This window comes from Python bivittatus, unplaced genomic scaffold, assembly GCF_059951505.1.
Source record: "Python bivittatus isolate LINGU-HERP-01145 unplaced genomic scaffold, Pbiv_v1 ctg000410_np1212, whole genome shotgun sequence".
NCBI classification, from domain to species: Eukaryota; Metazoa; Chordata; class Lepidosauria; order Squamata; family Pythonidae; genus Python; species Python bivittatus.
Genome location: NW_028277067.1, coordinates 12684706 through 12698839, shown reverse-complemented (window position 1 = coordinate 12698839; position 14134 = coordinate 12684706). Strand labels below are relative to the sequence as shown.

Here is a 14134-nt window from a genome sequence, read left to right as displayed (position 1 = left end):
ATTCCGGGGTGACACGTCTCCAAAGAGCTGGAAAATATAAGGGTGGGCAAATGTCGGGGAAGGGGCGTCCACGGGTAATCCAGTTTTGGAGCAAGGACACGTGGGGCGGGTGCATGTGTGTGCGTATACACGAGGGCTTAAACCTCCTCCCCCAGTGCCAGTAAGGCGTGAAACAGCCGACACGCGGAAGGGATTGGATTACATTGTCATGATCACTTTTTTTAATAATTCATCGGCGAGGTAAATCCAAAAGCTGGCGTAGCCGAGGTTCCCTCCCCATCGCATCCCTTCCTTCCTCTTGCAATTGGACTGATTGACTCAGTGCATTTTTCGCTTATTCGGTAAAGGGAAGGCAGCCGGGGGAGGGGGGGGGGCGTCGAGAGAGAGAGAGAGAGAGGAAGGACGCGTCGCTGCCCTTTTTTTTTTTTTTTTTGCTTCCTTTCCTGCCATAGCAGAAAACGAGGGAGGTGCGAGGAGTGTGATCACTTTAAGACCCAGCGGTTTTTCCCCCCCTCTCTTTCTCTTCATTTTCCCCCTTCTGCTCTCCCCCCTACACTGTTTTTTTTTTTAAAGGAGCGACAGGCTGTGGCGTTTGCAGAAGGGTTTGGTCTCCGTAATCGCGCTGCAAAAGCGAGCGAGAACGAAAGCGACAAGGAGGGAGAGGAAGAGGAGGAGGGGGGATGAAGGGGAGGCGTAGCACATCCGACGAGCCGGCTGCAATGGGCCTCAGCTAATCCAGACCCTTCGGAGGATCTGCCTTCCCGCTGCCACCGCCGTGGGTCAGAAGCTCCCTGGATCCGGTTCGCTCCCCGCCGCCCCCGCCGCCGGTTGACCACATTTTTCCCTGCCGCACAATGAGCGCTGCCTGGTAGAGAAGAAGCGGCGTGCCGCCTTGCCCCCTTCGGGCTCTCGCGATGTGATTCTGGTGCAGCTGCTGGAGGCGGAGGAGGAAGAGGAGGCAGGGTGGCCCGGGGGTGGAGGAAGCCTGAGGCTATGTGGTGTCAGCGACACCAGAAGATTTGGTGAACCATGATGAAGACCGAGTCCCATAATAGTCCTGGGGGCAGTGGCAGTAGCAGCAGCGGGGGCAGCACCGGCGGGGGCAATGGGGCTGGAGGCAGCCTGAGGAGTGCCTCGCCTCACCGGAACGCCTACGAAGCTGGCATCCAAGCTCTGAAAGCCTCCAAGGATGCCCTGGGCCATGCTGACAGCGAAGAGGCCAAGAAGGCCAGGAACAAGAAGTATGGGTCCAATGTCCACCGGATCAAAAACATGTTCCTGCAAATGGGCACTGCGCCGCCACCAGGGGAGGGAGCAGTTGATCTGGCCAAGATGAAGGAGAAGCCAGTCCGGTTGTCCTTGCCCCGGGCCAGCAGCCTGAATGAGAATGTAGACCATAGTGCGTTGTTGAAACTGGGCACCAGCGTATCCGAGAGGGTAAGCCGGTTTGACTCCAAAACAGATAAGCCATTGTCCAAGCTCCAGGAGACCCGGAAGATCTTTGAGAGGAGCCTCCAGGAGAAGGAGACCACCAACAAACTGCTCCTGAGGAAAGAGAGAGCTGGCTTCCAGGACAGGAAGCTGGATGTGGTGGTGAGGTTCAACGGCAGCACAGAATCCCTGGACAAGCTAGACACAGAGGCTGTGTCTCCCACTGTAAGCCAGCTCAGCGCTGTCTTTGAGAAGGCTGACCTAAGGAATAACCTCCATAAAGCCCCTGGCAAAGTTGGGCCTCTCAACTCCAAGATTGTCAGCAAAAGGTCCAGGGTTTTCCTTCAGGCTCCAGAAGGAGGTGCCAAGGTAGAAACTAGGAGTAGTGATGGGCCTACTCTCCAAGTGAGAGCAAGGTTGCCTGAGACTGACAAAGCCCAAAACAAACTGGTGCCTGGTGGGTCAGGAGCAGCGAAGCCTGGGGACAAGGATTCCAGTGTGGGGCTACGTCCTCAGAAGGTCCAAGAGGTGCGCAAGATCAAGCCTGTGGAAGTGGAAGAGAGTGGAGATTCCGAACAGGAATTTGAGGCAGCTGAGGTGGCAGTGGCGGCAGCAGTGGCAGATGAGAACAGCAAGGCCTCTAAGGGGCCCGACCCTCTCAGGGCAGAGGTGATTCAGGCTGAGGTCACGGTGCACGCGGCTTTGGAAAATGGCCAGCTGGGTGGCGAAAGGTACCTAGAAACTCCAGTCCCGTTGGCAGACACTTACTGTGAGGAAGTGGCCAAGGCCGAGGGACCGGAGGAGAACGACCTGGGTGATGAGTCTAAGAAGGAGGACTTCTCCGAGGCTGACCTGGTGGACATTAGTGCCTACAGTGGACTGGGGGAGGACTCAGGAGGGAGTGGGCTGGATGAAGACGAGGATGGTGATGGACTGTATGCACCGGAATCCAGCTGTGTCGAGATCCCTGGGCTGTCAGAAGAGGACGAGGCTGTCCCTAATCGCAAGATCCACTTCAGCACAGCCCCAATACAGGTAGGCCTTTGGACCCAATATCTTTAGCAACTGTGAAAGACACCTGGATTCTGGGAAGTCCAGTGGTCCTTGGACATGGGTGTTCTTATCAACCTGAATGAGAATTCCAAGGATCTGTTCTGGGGCCTAATTTTTGCAAAATAGCAGATGAGACTGAAAACCTATGTTCTGACTAAACCAGTTCAAGGTCTGTAAGTAGGGATAATTAGGAAGACTCCTTTTTTCATATAGAATTGCCATCCATTCATTAAATACAGTTCTCTACGTGAAAGGAACTAGCCCATCCGGAAGGCATTTTCAAACCACACATTCTCCCTGGTGTGCTTCTCTTCTCTATATGGAGAAATTTGTGCAAGGGAGGTTTTGCAGGGAGGATCATTCAGATGTGCAAATCTCCCCCTCCCATCTGAAATAGCAGCCAAGTTACAGGTTTACCCCTTGATTGCAAGAAGGCCTACATCTCTTAGGCAAAGAGGGCCTTTCCCCCTAATCCTCACTGATATCTACCCTTGTAAGGCCTTGATTTTTCAAGGCTTAAAACAAATGCCCCATTAATTCATTAAAATCTGTCAGGAAAGGGTTTATGCTGGCTTTTGTTGGTGCACTTAAATATTGAAGGGAGAATATAGCAAAACTCTTCTATCCTAGAAGTAATGGAACAAGGATACTTTTGACAGGATTAGCCTTTCACTGAGTTAAGAACTGAATTAATGAATCACTTTTGCAGGGTGTACATCTGCAAAGGTGGTTTTAAAAGAATGGTACCAGCTAATGTCATGATGGAAAGTGCCATCATGGATCTCCCCAACCATGTTTTTCCCCCGTCTTGTCTTGCATGGAAAAACCAGGAATGGGAGCAGCAGAGAAGGGATGGGGACTTCAGACCATTTCCCTGCTTCAAGCAGACAATTCAACAGACTGAGAGATGCTGAAGTGTCTTGATTTTACAAAGGAGGTTGGGAAGAGAAAAAGGTGTTCTTCATCCTCTTTTTTGCAAAGCAGTGCTTTTATGAAACACTGAGGGTTAGGGAGGGTTTATAAATGGACCCGTTTGCATCTGGCTGCTGGTAGTAAAAGGAATAACACATTTGATGTGAAATCTCAGTTTCTCACACTTCATCCATGGGGTTGGGGCTATGCATTTCTGGGGGTGGGGGAATTAAGTCGCTGACACAAATGAAGGAAGACGCACCATTGCAATCTGTTTCTTCCCTCCCCTTCCCCCTTGGACTCTGTTGATTAACTACATTCCCCACCCCCACGCTCAACACCTTGCAAGAATGAAAGATATCCCAGGCGTAATTTCCCAGTGCCAACTGGGCTTCGTTTGACACTGAAGGACCACTTTGCCAAGGTAGATCCAGAGATGGGAGGGCTTCTGCCTTTCCATGGGGAAGGGCAATTGAATTGAAAGAAAAATGGACTCCCATTTAGACAGATTGGTGCATGCAGGGATGTAGCTTTTGATGGAAGCTAAGATGAGATTGGCCAGGTTTGTTTATGACAGTAAGCCATAATAAGGTTTGTTTGATTTCAGCTCAGTATGATGCATGAACCAAGTGATTGGAATTTGTAAATCATGGTTTAACTTTGTGTTATGGTATGATTTGTACAAGGCTGGGTTTACTCATGTTAATCCAGGTTAGTGCAGGGTGCGCAACGCACAGTGCCCAAGTAAACTATGCTGGCTTATTGTGGATGCATATAACATACGAAGATAATGGCTGGGTTCCCAAAACATGCGGAACCACAAGCTACCCAACCTCATATTGGCCTAGTCTAGCATATTGTGTAAACCTAGCCCATTTGGTAACTTTGCAGCTTAATATGATTTGTTAATCCAGAAATTATGTCAACTAGGGCACTGTCACTGGATCACATACCATTATTAAAACATGCCATGGGTTAGCACAATGAGAACAATATTTTCAGCCATAGATAAGAAACTGGGAGTTGGGGGTTAAGTTTCTGCAAGCTGGAAATGGGCATGAATAAAGTGCTTCACCACCAAAGGTAACTTGGCTCCAGTCAGTATAAGGTTAGAAGCACCCTGAAAAAGTCACAGTGTTTCTCAAGCAGAGGTGGCGTGAATATTTGGGTTCTTGGGAGCTAGCCTAGATAGTGTTTATTTTTTGGTGGGTATCAAGAGAGAAGGGACATGCCTGACTGGCAAGCTTTTGTGGACAATTAATCCATTCAATTTCCCAGGGGATCCAGAAGAACAAAAATGCACTCCATGTGTGAGCCTCTTGGTCAGAAGGGCTGAGCAGTTGTAGCCCAACGCATTTGGATACTAAAAGCTGGCCACTGTAACCTTTAGATACATCTTTCTTGGCACCTATTCCCAACTCCAATAACTTACATTAAATTAAATGTAATTTTTTTTAAGTAGTTTTTTTTTTTAAAAGGAAAGTTGGCATTCTGCAGAGCAAAGCATCTTCAATATCCAACTTCAGTATCATCTTAATTTCAAAGAATATCTCTGGATCTTATAAGCTTTCTTAGAAAATAAAAATAAGGGATGGATGTAGCTTGCTGCTTCGTCTAGAAGTGTATCCTCTTGTACAGTAACACGAAAAATGAAAACAGGCATAGGAGGAAACATTCCACATGAGGTGGTGGGTAGGGAGAGGTAGAAGGTAACATGTTTGTAAATCAGTGCTTTATAGCTGGTTATGTTCTTCTATTGAAGCCATTTTGTAAATGGACAAGCCTTCCTAGCAGCACAAAACTTTTAGGGACCCTTGCTGTAGAAAATTGAGGACTGCCATTGCCAGGCTGCTTGACACTGTGTGAACTTTTTTGTAGGGAGACTCTGGGAGATTGTAATGTTAAGCATACGATGTGCCATATTGGAGGCTGGAAAGAATTTGCCCCAAATTATGTTAAGAGAGCCTACATTAGAAGTTATATTTGTTTTGCTTTGTGCTGTAATAAGTTTGCAAAATACTAGTTTATAAAAGAGTAGACCGAAGGGAGATATGATAACAGTCTTCAAATATTTGAAAGACTTTCACGTCCTGGAGGGAATGGCCCAATTCTCTGTTGAAACTGAGAGCAGGATAGGCACCAATTAAAAGAAAGGAGTTCAAACTGAATATTAGGAAGAATTTCCTGATGATAAAAGCTGTTAAGGCAGTGAAACAGCCTGCCTTGAATTATGATGGACTCCCTGGCATTGCCCATTGGAGGTTTTTAAACAGGAGTTGGATGGCCACCAGTCAGGGATGATTTAGTGGATTCTTGCATTAACTCCAGTTCTTACATCCTATGATTCTATGAGCATTTCTCTACTCATTAGGTGAAACTATCTGGGATTTATCAGATATGCTGGTCCTTTGTCCGCACTTGTGGTATACATGTAGTTTGTTTGTGGATGAGCTTTGGTACATGGAGAACTCTACCTCAGAAATAAAATATGTGATCCCAAATTCTTATGATGCTAGCATATTCTTTGTTCTGTACTGTCCTCATCCAAATACTTGATGATGTTAGCATGTGTCTGTCATGCAGCTAACTGTGGGCATAATGGGGAGGGTGTGATTTGAGGACAAGGTTAGCAGTTGTCCTAGCCTTCATATATTCACTCAGTGTATATCCTGCCTTTCCATCTGCTTAAATAGCATTAGGCAGGGTGATGCAGCCATCTCAACTGGCAGATGGTTGTAGGTGGCAGCAAGATATCAGAGCAGAGAGCAGTGTTCAAGCTGACTTCTTTCAGCTATACTGGAGAACCCTCTTCCATTCCATTCTTTCTTTTCATTCTGGGTAAGCATGTCTTCAAGGTGGTCAGCAGTACTTGCAGATCTCCATTGCGTATGAACCAAATCCCATGGAATTGAATTGTAGGGTGTAGAATCAAAGGCTGGCCTTGTAATAAGAGTGGCGGTCTTTCATGCTCCATTTGCCAGCTACTGTGTAACATATAGCACCAATTCTAGGTTACAAGCACAGACCCTAGGGGAAGAGGACTCACTGACTCTTGCTTTCCCTCACTTGCCATTTACTTTAGATCAGAGGTCAGCATATGGCGTATGTGGGTGCCAGGGTGCCTGTTGCCCCCAAAGCAAGCTATGATCCTACATGCCATGTCATTTCATACAATCCAATGTAGTGCAGTGTAATACCTATAGATAAAAATCTTCCAAATCTTGTAGAAGTCACCAAATGCTGAAATGTTTCTGCAATTTCACATGAGTTCTGAATGCTGAAACTCTGCAAGGTCTGGCATGAGAACTATGCAATCTCACACAAGATCTAGCATAGTCTCAGACAATTGGCGTGGGGTAGAAGGCCCCAAATTTAGAGGGCAGTACAAGAATGTAAAAAAAAAAATGCTGTTGATTCAGAACAAATCACGTATAGCCCCTTGCTTGCAACAGTGAGCGTCTTATAGGTCTCTGGGAAGTAAGACATGAAAGTAATACTGTTAGGTGGCTCCACCATAATCTGTAAAGCTACGTTGCTCCTGTGTATGGTGATTCTATTTACAAATTTCTTACATACCTCTTTAAAGCCATCTAAGACATTGATCATCCCCTTTTTGGCATTGAATTCTACAAATTTAGTCAGTCCAAAAGGAGAAATGCTAAGACTCATGCGTATCTCTTAATCCTAGATATGTGGGAGACTTAGAGCTATTGTTTGTTGTGACTAGAGAAAAGACTATACCTGGCAAAAGGAAACTCTTCTAAATTCAACCTGGCAGTCAGCTGATCTCTGGGGTACAAGTGCAGAGTTGTGCATGAACTCTGTTTTTGCTGGGCATGTGTGACTTGATTCAGATTCTGTCTGTGAACTTCACTGATACTGGGACCACAAGCAATCCTGAACTAATACAGAAAAAAAAAAAAGTAATACTATCCCATAATTTATCTGTGAGTCACAGACAAATTCTGCTGTTCTCGCATGTATCAACAAGGAGGGAAGAGACATATCTCCAGGAAATGTGATTCTAGTAATAGTACTAAACCAAACAAATTCCCACTTGGGGTGGTAGAGTGTGGGTGCAGGGAATATTAGCAACTACCATCAAACAAAGTAAGAGTTTGTTCAGTTTAGAAGCAAAAGTTAGAATTTGAAAGGGAGCAGCTTTTCCTATTTATTCATTTTTATTAAATTTATATCCACCTTTCCTCCAGGAACTCAAAGCAGTATACATAGCAGTCCTTCCTTTATTTTTTCTCACAACTGCCCTATGGGATACGTGGGGCAGAGAGATAGTGCCTGAATTTATGCAACGTGTTTGGTTAGTCAGTTCATCCATTAAAACTTAAAAGAATAGGCTAAGGCTGTACAATATGCTAAGCCACAAAAAAGTAAGCTTAGCATGTTGTACGGATGCACTACTAGGCCTTAACAAACCTGGTTGTGTGAATGCAGCTGATAGATGGGCCAAAGCTGAGAGTGGATTTGAACTGATATCTCTCCACTTCTAGTGGAACATCTTTTCCATTAAAGATGGGGTCATTTAGTTCTTTCATATCAGTATCCCACTGCAGTCAGAACTGCTTTAGCAGTTAAAACAATTTAAAGGCCTATTAGAAACATAGGTTAGCACTAGTTTTATACCAAAATGAAATCTTGCTGCTATATTTGAGAGCCAATTAAAATGAAAAAAAAAATACTGTAAATACATTTTATGACACATTTGGCAGAAGAAAGATGCTGCTGGCATGCTTGTGTGCATGTAGCATTATAGTCAACTCTAGTGATCAGTTGGGTGGGCTGAGTGCATGAATTTTCATTTCTGATTAAAATTTGGGTTGAAGTGTAATTGCAATGACAAGAGGCTGGAAGAGTTCCTCCAAGGAATAACACTTGCAAAAAAAAAAAAAAAAGGCAAGGAAGACAGAGATTTGATGCATAGGCATAAATGGGAGCACAGTGTACAGAAAATAGATACGGAGATAACACTAGAGCTGTGTGGGACACTCAGTGAAGCAGAATGGAGATCCCGGACAAATTGGGCACTCAAGACTTTTATGATTTCACTGAGGTGGGAGAAATCCCTATTATCTTTGTTCCTGAATTCTAGGTGAAACCTCATATTGCGTTCACCTACCATAAAGAAATACGCTATTTATAATTCCCATCTTGCGACTTAGTTTGGAGCTCATAGCTTTAAATTGGGCCTGCTTTTGGGTCTCCTTGTTTCTTCTCCCATTTCTAGCTTTTTGTAATAGGTAACCTGATGGAAACTTCTAAGAGCCTCAAAAGCTTATAGAGGTAGGGGTTGCTTAACAACCACAATTGGGACCAGCAACTCTGTTGCTTAGCACGTAGTCGCTAAGCAGAAAATCACGACTGCAATGGGCTTACAACCTCACTTCCCCTTTGGTCGTTAAGCAAATCACTGTGGTTCTTAAGCAAAACATCACGTGACAGCAACTTACGATTTTACTTCTGCCTTCTCTATTAACTCTGCTTGTTGCAAGCCAGCTGCGAAGCACACAAGTGACCATCACAAATGGCAAAGGATGCTGCGACAATCGTAAATGAGTGCCAGTTGTGAAGTGCCCAAATAGCAATCATGTGACTGGGATGCTGTGACAGTCATAAATGCGAGGATTGGTCACAAAGCAATATTTTTACACAGTTGTAACCTTGAACACTCACTAAACGAGGCAGTCGGTAAGCGAGGACTACCTGTACAGTACATTCTTGCGTGTCACTTTGGTTAGTCCTAATAAAGGTATTACCTAACTGGATTTTTTTTTTTTTTTTGATAAACAGACCAACACCTGTCATGATGGCTTTTTAGTCAAGCTGTGAAATTTGCTATCATAAGCCAATCAAACAGTCTTTTTTATGGTCATAGACTGGCATAACTATCATAACTTGGCTGCCAAAACAGGGCTTTAAAAGAGGATCAGTTGAGATGTGTGTGTGTGTAGATATACTATATGCACATATACACACAAACATACACATATCTATACATACATGCACATACACATACTCTGTATATAATATATGTATATTCCAATATGCCTTTGAATACCAGTTGCTGGGATATATTAGTGAGAAGGAGTTATTCATTCATGCTCTGCTTCTGAAGTGTCATAGGGTATTGGTAATTAGGTTGGCCACTATGGTAAGAAAATGCTAGAGATGGACCGTTGTTCTTGCCTAGGGCCTGCCAATGAATTTCATATTTCAGTAGACTAACTATCAAAGCCTAGTCACCACATCACACTGTCTAATTCTTTAAGTCAAGAGTGAGCAACCTGGAGCCATTGGCCTAATTTCTAAAGCCCTCTGCAAGCAATCACTTCAGTTTTCTGGCGAGATAAATATGTCTGTTCTCCAGGATGGGGGAAAAGTGTGAGAGACAAAACATTTTTTTGAGGTGGGGGGCAGAACAGGAAAAAAAGGAAGTCTGAATGGGATTCTGTATGATTTACTTCTGAATAGGCATGCTTAGGCTTGTTTAGTACTTTTCAGCTAGTTCACCATGGATTAAAATAAGGAGTAAGTATCTTCCTTCTTCAGCTCTTATGGATAATGTTGTCATGACCCTCAGGTTAGCAAAAGAAAAGGGGTAGTTATAATACACCTGAGTGAATTACAAGATAATGGATATTTCAGTTTCTATAGTTCTGTTCACCATTCTAAGACTTGAGCCAAGCATGAAGCAGAAAGAGGTAGCAAAATTCTGACATGCAGAATGGATGGTATCACTTCAAATTACACATAAGGAGATGTAGTTTTTGAATTTTTTTTTAAATCCATACCAATAGTAAGATAACACTTAAGGGAGAAAGGTTCTATCCAGATTATTTAGTAGATTGGTAACACAGTGCCTGCAAATGATAGGATGTCTGCTGTTTTGGTAAATGCCATGCATAAGCCCACAAAATTTATTTAAATTTAAATATTTTTACATGACTGAAATTTCACAAAATTGCTGAATCTTGCAACTTGCAAGATACTGACATTCTCACAAAAGATTTTGCAAGATATCATGATTACAGCAATCCTGTGAAACACTGTGATACCCAGAGCATTAGATAAGCTGCTGCCAAACCTCAGATATATTATTCCATGTGGATTTTTTTCTTCCTTTATAGCATAGAAGGGTGTTTTAAAAGTGTGATTTGCCATATACAGTAGAAAGTGGAACAGCCCACCTTACGAACTCTGAAGTCTAGCACTCCATTCTGGTATATATGTTGACGGGAGTCTAGACACTAATCTAGCAGGGTATTCTAGCTGGTTTGGAGGATATGGGGCTGTACCCCAATCTGCTAAAACATGAGTAGGACTCTTTGTGGGAGCCCCAGTTGCAAGAGAATAGCATACCAGTGTATATGAATACAGTAGAAAATTCTGTCAGGGCTTGTTGCTTGACATGGCAAGATCGGGGACAGAGAGAGAGAGTAGAGGCATTTCAAGCTAGCCACAATGATGCCAGAATGATGAAATGTGTGTCATGTTGTCATAGTGCCAGTTCTGCCCTTTTGTACATGCATTGCAAATCACATGCAAGTGCATAAAGGGTGGGGTTTGTGTTGCGATGCATGTTCCACCACTTCTCCCTTGCTTGCCTCAGTAGACACCCATGAGAAACTGTGACTTACACAAATTTAAAACCTCATTCAGGTTTAATGCTTGAATGGAGGTCAGGCCTAACTGTGTACCAAGTCTTACTCATTTACAACAAAATCTCCCATTTTCTAAGTTTTCATTTGTATATGATTGATTGATTAAGTTGGTGTTAACTCTTAGTGACCACATAGGTAGATTTTCTCCATGACAGTCTGTCCCTAACCTGGTCCTTCAGGTCTTCTCATGGTGTACCCATCACCGCTGTACCTAAGTCCACCCATCTTGCTGCTGGTCATCCTTTTCTTCTCTTTCCTTTCACTTTTCCCAGCATTTGAGCCTTCTCCAGAGAGCAAGGTCTTCGCATAATGTATCCAAAGTAGGATAATTTGAGCCTGGTCATTTGTGCCTCGAGGGAGAACTCTCTTGATTTGTCCAATGATCCATTTGTTTTCTTGGCTGTCCATGGTATTCTCAAGAGTTTTCTCCAACACCAAATTTCAAAATTTTGTATGGATTCAGAATTATTAAACAAGAAACAAAACAACTTTCCTAGCAATCAACATTATTGCTCTGCCCCTTTCAAAGCCAGTATGGTGTTCATTCTCTCTCACTGTGTTGTTGGTCAACGTTGCTATTTTAACGTAAGAGTCCACTCTCCTAGAATTGCCTTAGTGGAGGTATGCACACCTGAGGCTCCTGGGCAGTATGTCCCCCTAAAGCAGTGTTGTCCAAACTTGGCCACTTTAAGATGAGTGGACTTCAACTCCCAGAATTCCCCAGCCAGCATGGCTGGCTGGGGAATTCTGGGAGTTGAAGTCCACTCATCTTAAAGTGGCCAAGTTTGGACAACACTGCCCTAAAGCCTTGGATGCAGCCTCCAGAGTCACGCCAAAATGTCTCAAATTGTAATTTTTTAAAATAACAGAAATTGAACATTTTTAAATACACAAGGAATTATATTGATTGAACTTAATTAATTTAATTGTAATTTACTGTAAATTAATTTAAATCACTGTCTTGTCCTTGCCCTGCCTCCTCCTTTCCCTAGCCATGCCCAGTCTATGAATGCAGCCCTCATAAAGCCAGAAACTTGAATCACTGGTTTCAGAACGCTTTTGAAATTAGGCCAGTAGCCTCATTAAAGAAAGTGCAATGGCTGCCTGGGGCTAATGGGTTGCAAGTTGCCCATCCGTATTTTAGAGCAGTGGCTCTCAACATGAGCCATATGCCCCCACCCGAGGGGCCATGCCATTTTTCTAGGGGGGCACAGTCTTTATATGATATAGTTTAGATTAATAAACAGTGCAGATGGTAAAGTACCATTTTTCTAGCTAACAGTGATTATGAGGGAGGTCACAGAGTAAAGGAGGCTCAAAAGGAGCCCATGAACAAAAAAAGGTTGAGAATCCCTACCTTCAAGTATAATTTGAACTAAATTCACTATTTTTATTCCAGTGCCAGAGAATCTGTCGGTTTGACGGTACAGTGCTTGCTCAATCTAGTTTGTGAATTCAGGAAGCTGGGTGCTTCCCTAGTATGCAACTCTGGATTTATGTTACTTTTTAAAACTCAGTGTTTTATCTCTATGTTGCTTTTCTGTGCAAAAGGGTATCGAAGAAAAAAATAGTTATCTTGTACTATGAAAGCAAGGTTGCCTCCTCATATCAACGTCCTTGCCCATGTCACGAAAACTTCCTTCATATGTTTGGTTTCTTGCTGCCCTTCGCTACTTGTCACAGATGAACTGGATGGTCCCATAAGTCTGAATCCCAATATTCAGTTCAGTTAAGAATCTAGATTCCAAAGTTTTTCAGTGACTGTTATTGTTACCAAGATTTGGGCTGATGGCGTGGTCTTGCCTGAATATCATAAACTTTACCTACCCTTAGTTGGGTGCCTTCTAGGTTGTAGTGACTTGCAGTCCCAACACAGCTGAAAGCCTTCAGGCTGGGGAGGGCTGGCATGAACCACAAAGCCAAAGTGATATTTTTCCTGAGATGGTATATATAAAACACAGAACAATAATGGAAGATGTTGTGAGGCAGACATTCTGACACTGCAACTGCCAAAACAAGATGACATTTCAAATAAAGGTGAAACATTTTCTGTCGAGGATTCAAAAAACTGAGCTTAAGAACATGGGGAGTGGCCTAATGCTGAATCTGGCCACTAGTTGAGTCTAGCCCACCATAAATGACCCTGACTGGCAGGTCAGGTTGTCTAGGATCTAGAAGGTTTTCCTTCCCTGTTTGGAAACGGGTTTAGAAAATAGTATCCTGCAGGAAGAATATATTCTACAATCAGTGCTATAATGCCTCTCTAAATTTAGCTTAGAGAAAGACCTCTCGTCCATCAAATCATATGAAATCAGTACATAAAAAATAAACAAGTTAATGTTATTCATCTGTCTGTCTGACTTTCTGTTGATCTGGCTATATTTCTAAGAATGCACAGAGTTGTGATTCTCCAATGGTGATATTAAAGAAATAGGAATCCACTTACAATTAATTACAATTAATGTAATTAAGGGTCTTCTGGGCAAGGGCCAATCATTGCTTCCTGCTGTTAGCATTTATTGACAAAGAATCAGAACATTGTATGATGATAGAAATAAAGTAGCTTCCAGTGACAAACTGGGATAGTGCTGAATGGGGGCCAAATCCCTACCTGCTACCCACCAGCTGGAGCTGCTGTTTCATTTTACCTAAGGCACACACAGGTTTTTTAAATGATTAGCTGTCCAATCACTCGTTCTGTAGGATCACTTTGAGGGCAGAGGGATCTGCAGAATCTGTCTGTTACACTGGAATAATAAAACAAGTGTTGTGACATTGCAGTGTAAGTTCTGCTCCTTATGTATATGCATGCAATGTCACATCATGAGTATAAAAGGGACACAGTTTGAATTGTGACATCACAGTGTGTGTTTCGTCATTTGCATCCTTCCAGCACCCATGTTTTCATTAACCCATTCTCTGATTTCAGTGTACGCTGAACCATAAACTAACCAAATGAGCTGGGTTTGCACATCAGACTAAATTTCAGTAAAAATAACCAAGCTTAGCCTGTTGTGAAAATGCAGCTGTTAGATCTGTAACTGATTCAGTTTTAAGTATGT

General features: G+C 43.3%; 1 protein-coding gene across 1 annotated transcript in view; it reads left to right on the top strand.

Moving 5' to 3' along the window:
* The first annotated feature begins 458 nt into the window (after positions 1-458).
* Positions 459-14134, top strand: part of PPP1R9B (protein phosphatase 1 regulatory subunit 9B) — a 67053-nt gene continuing 53377 nt past the window's right edge. The window contains exon 1 of the mRNA XM_088143502.1: positions 459-2466. Within this exon, the coding sequence (XP_087999628.1) occupies positions 1030-2466 (1437 nt within the window). The 5' untranslated portion in view covers positions 459-1029. The remainder of the gene's footprint in view (positions 2467-14134) is intronic.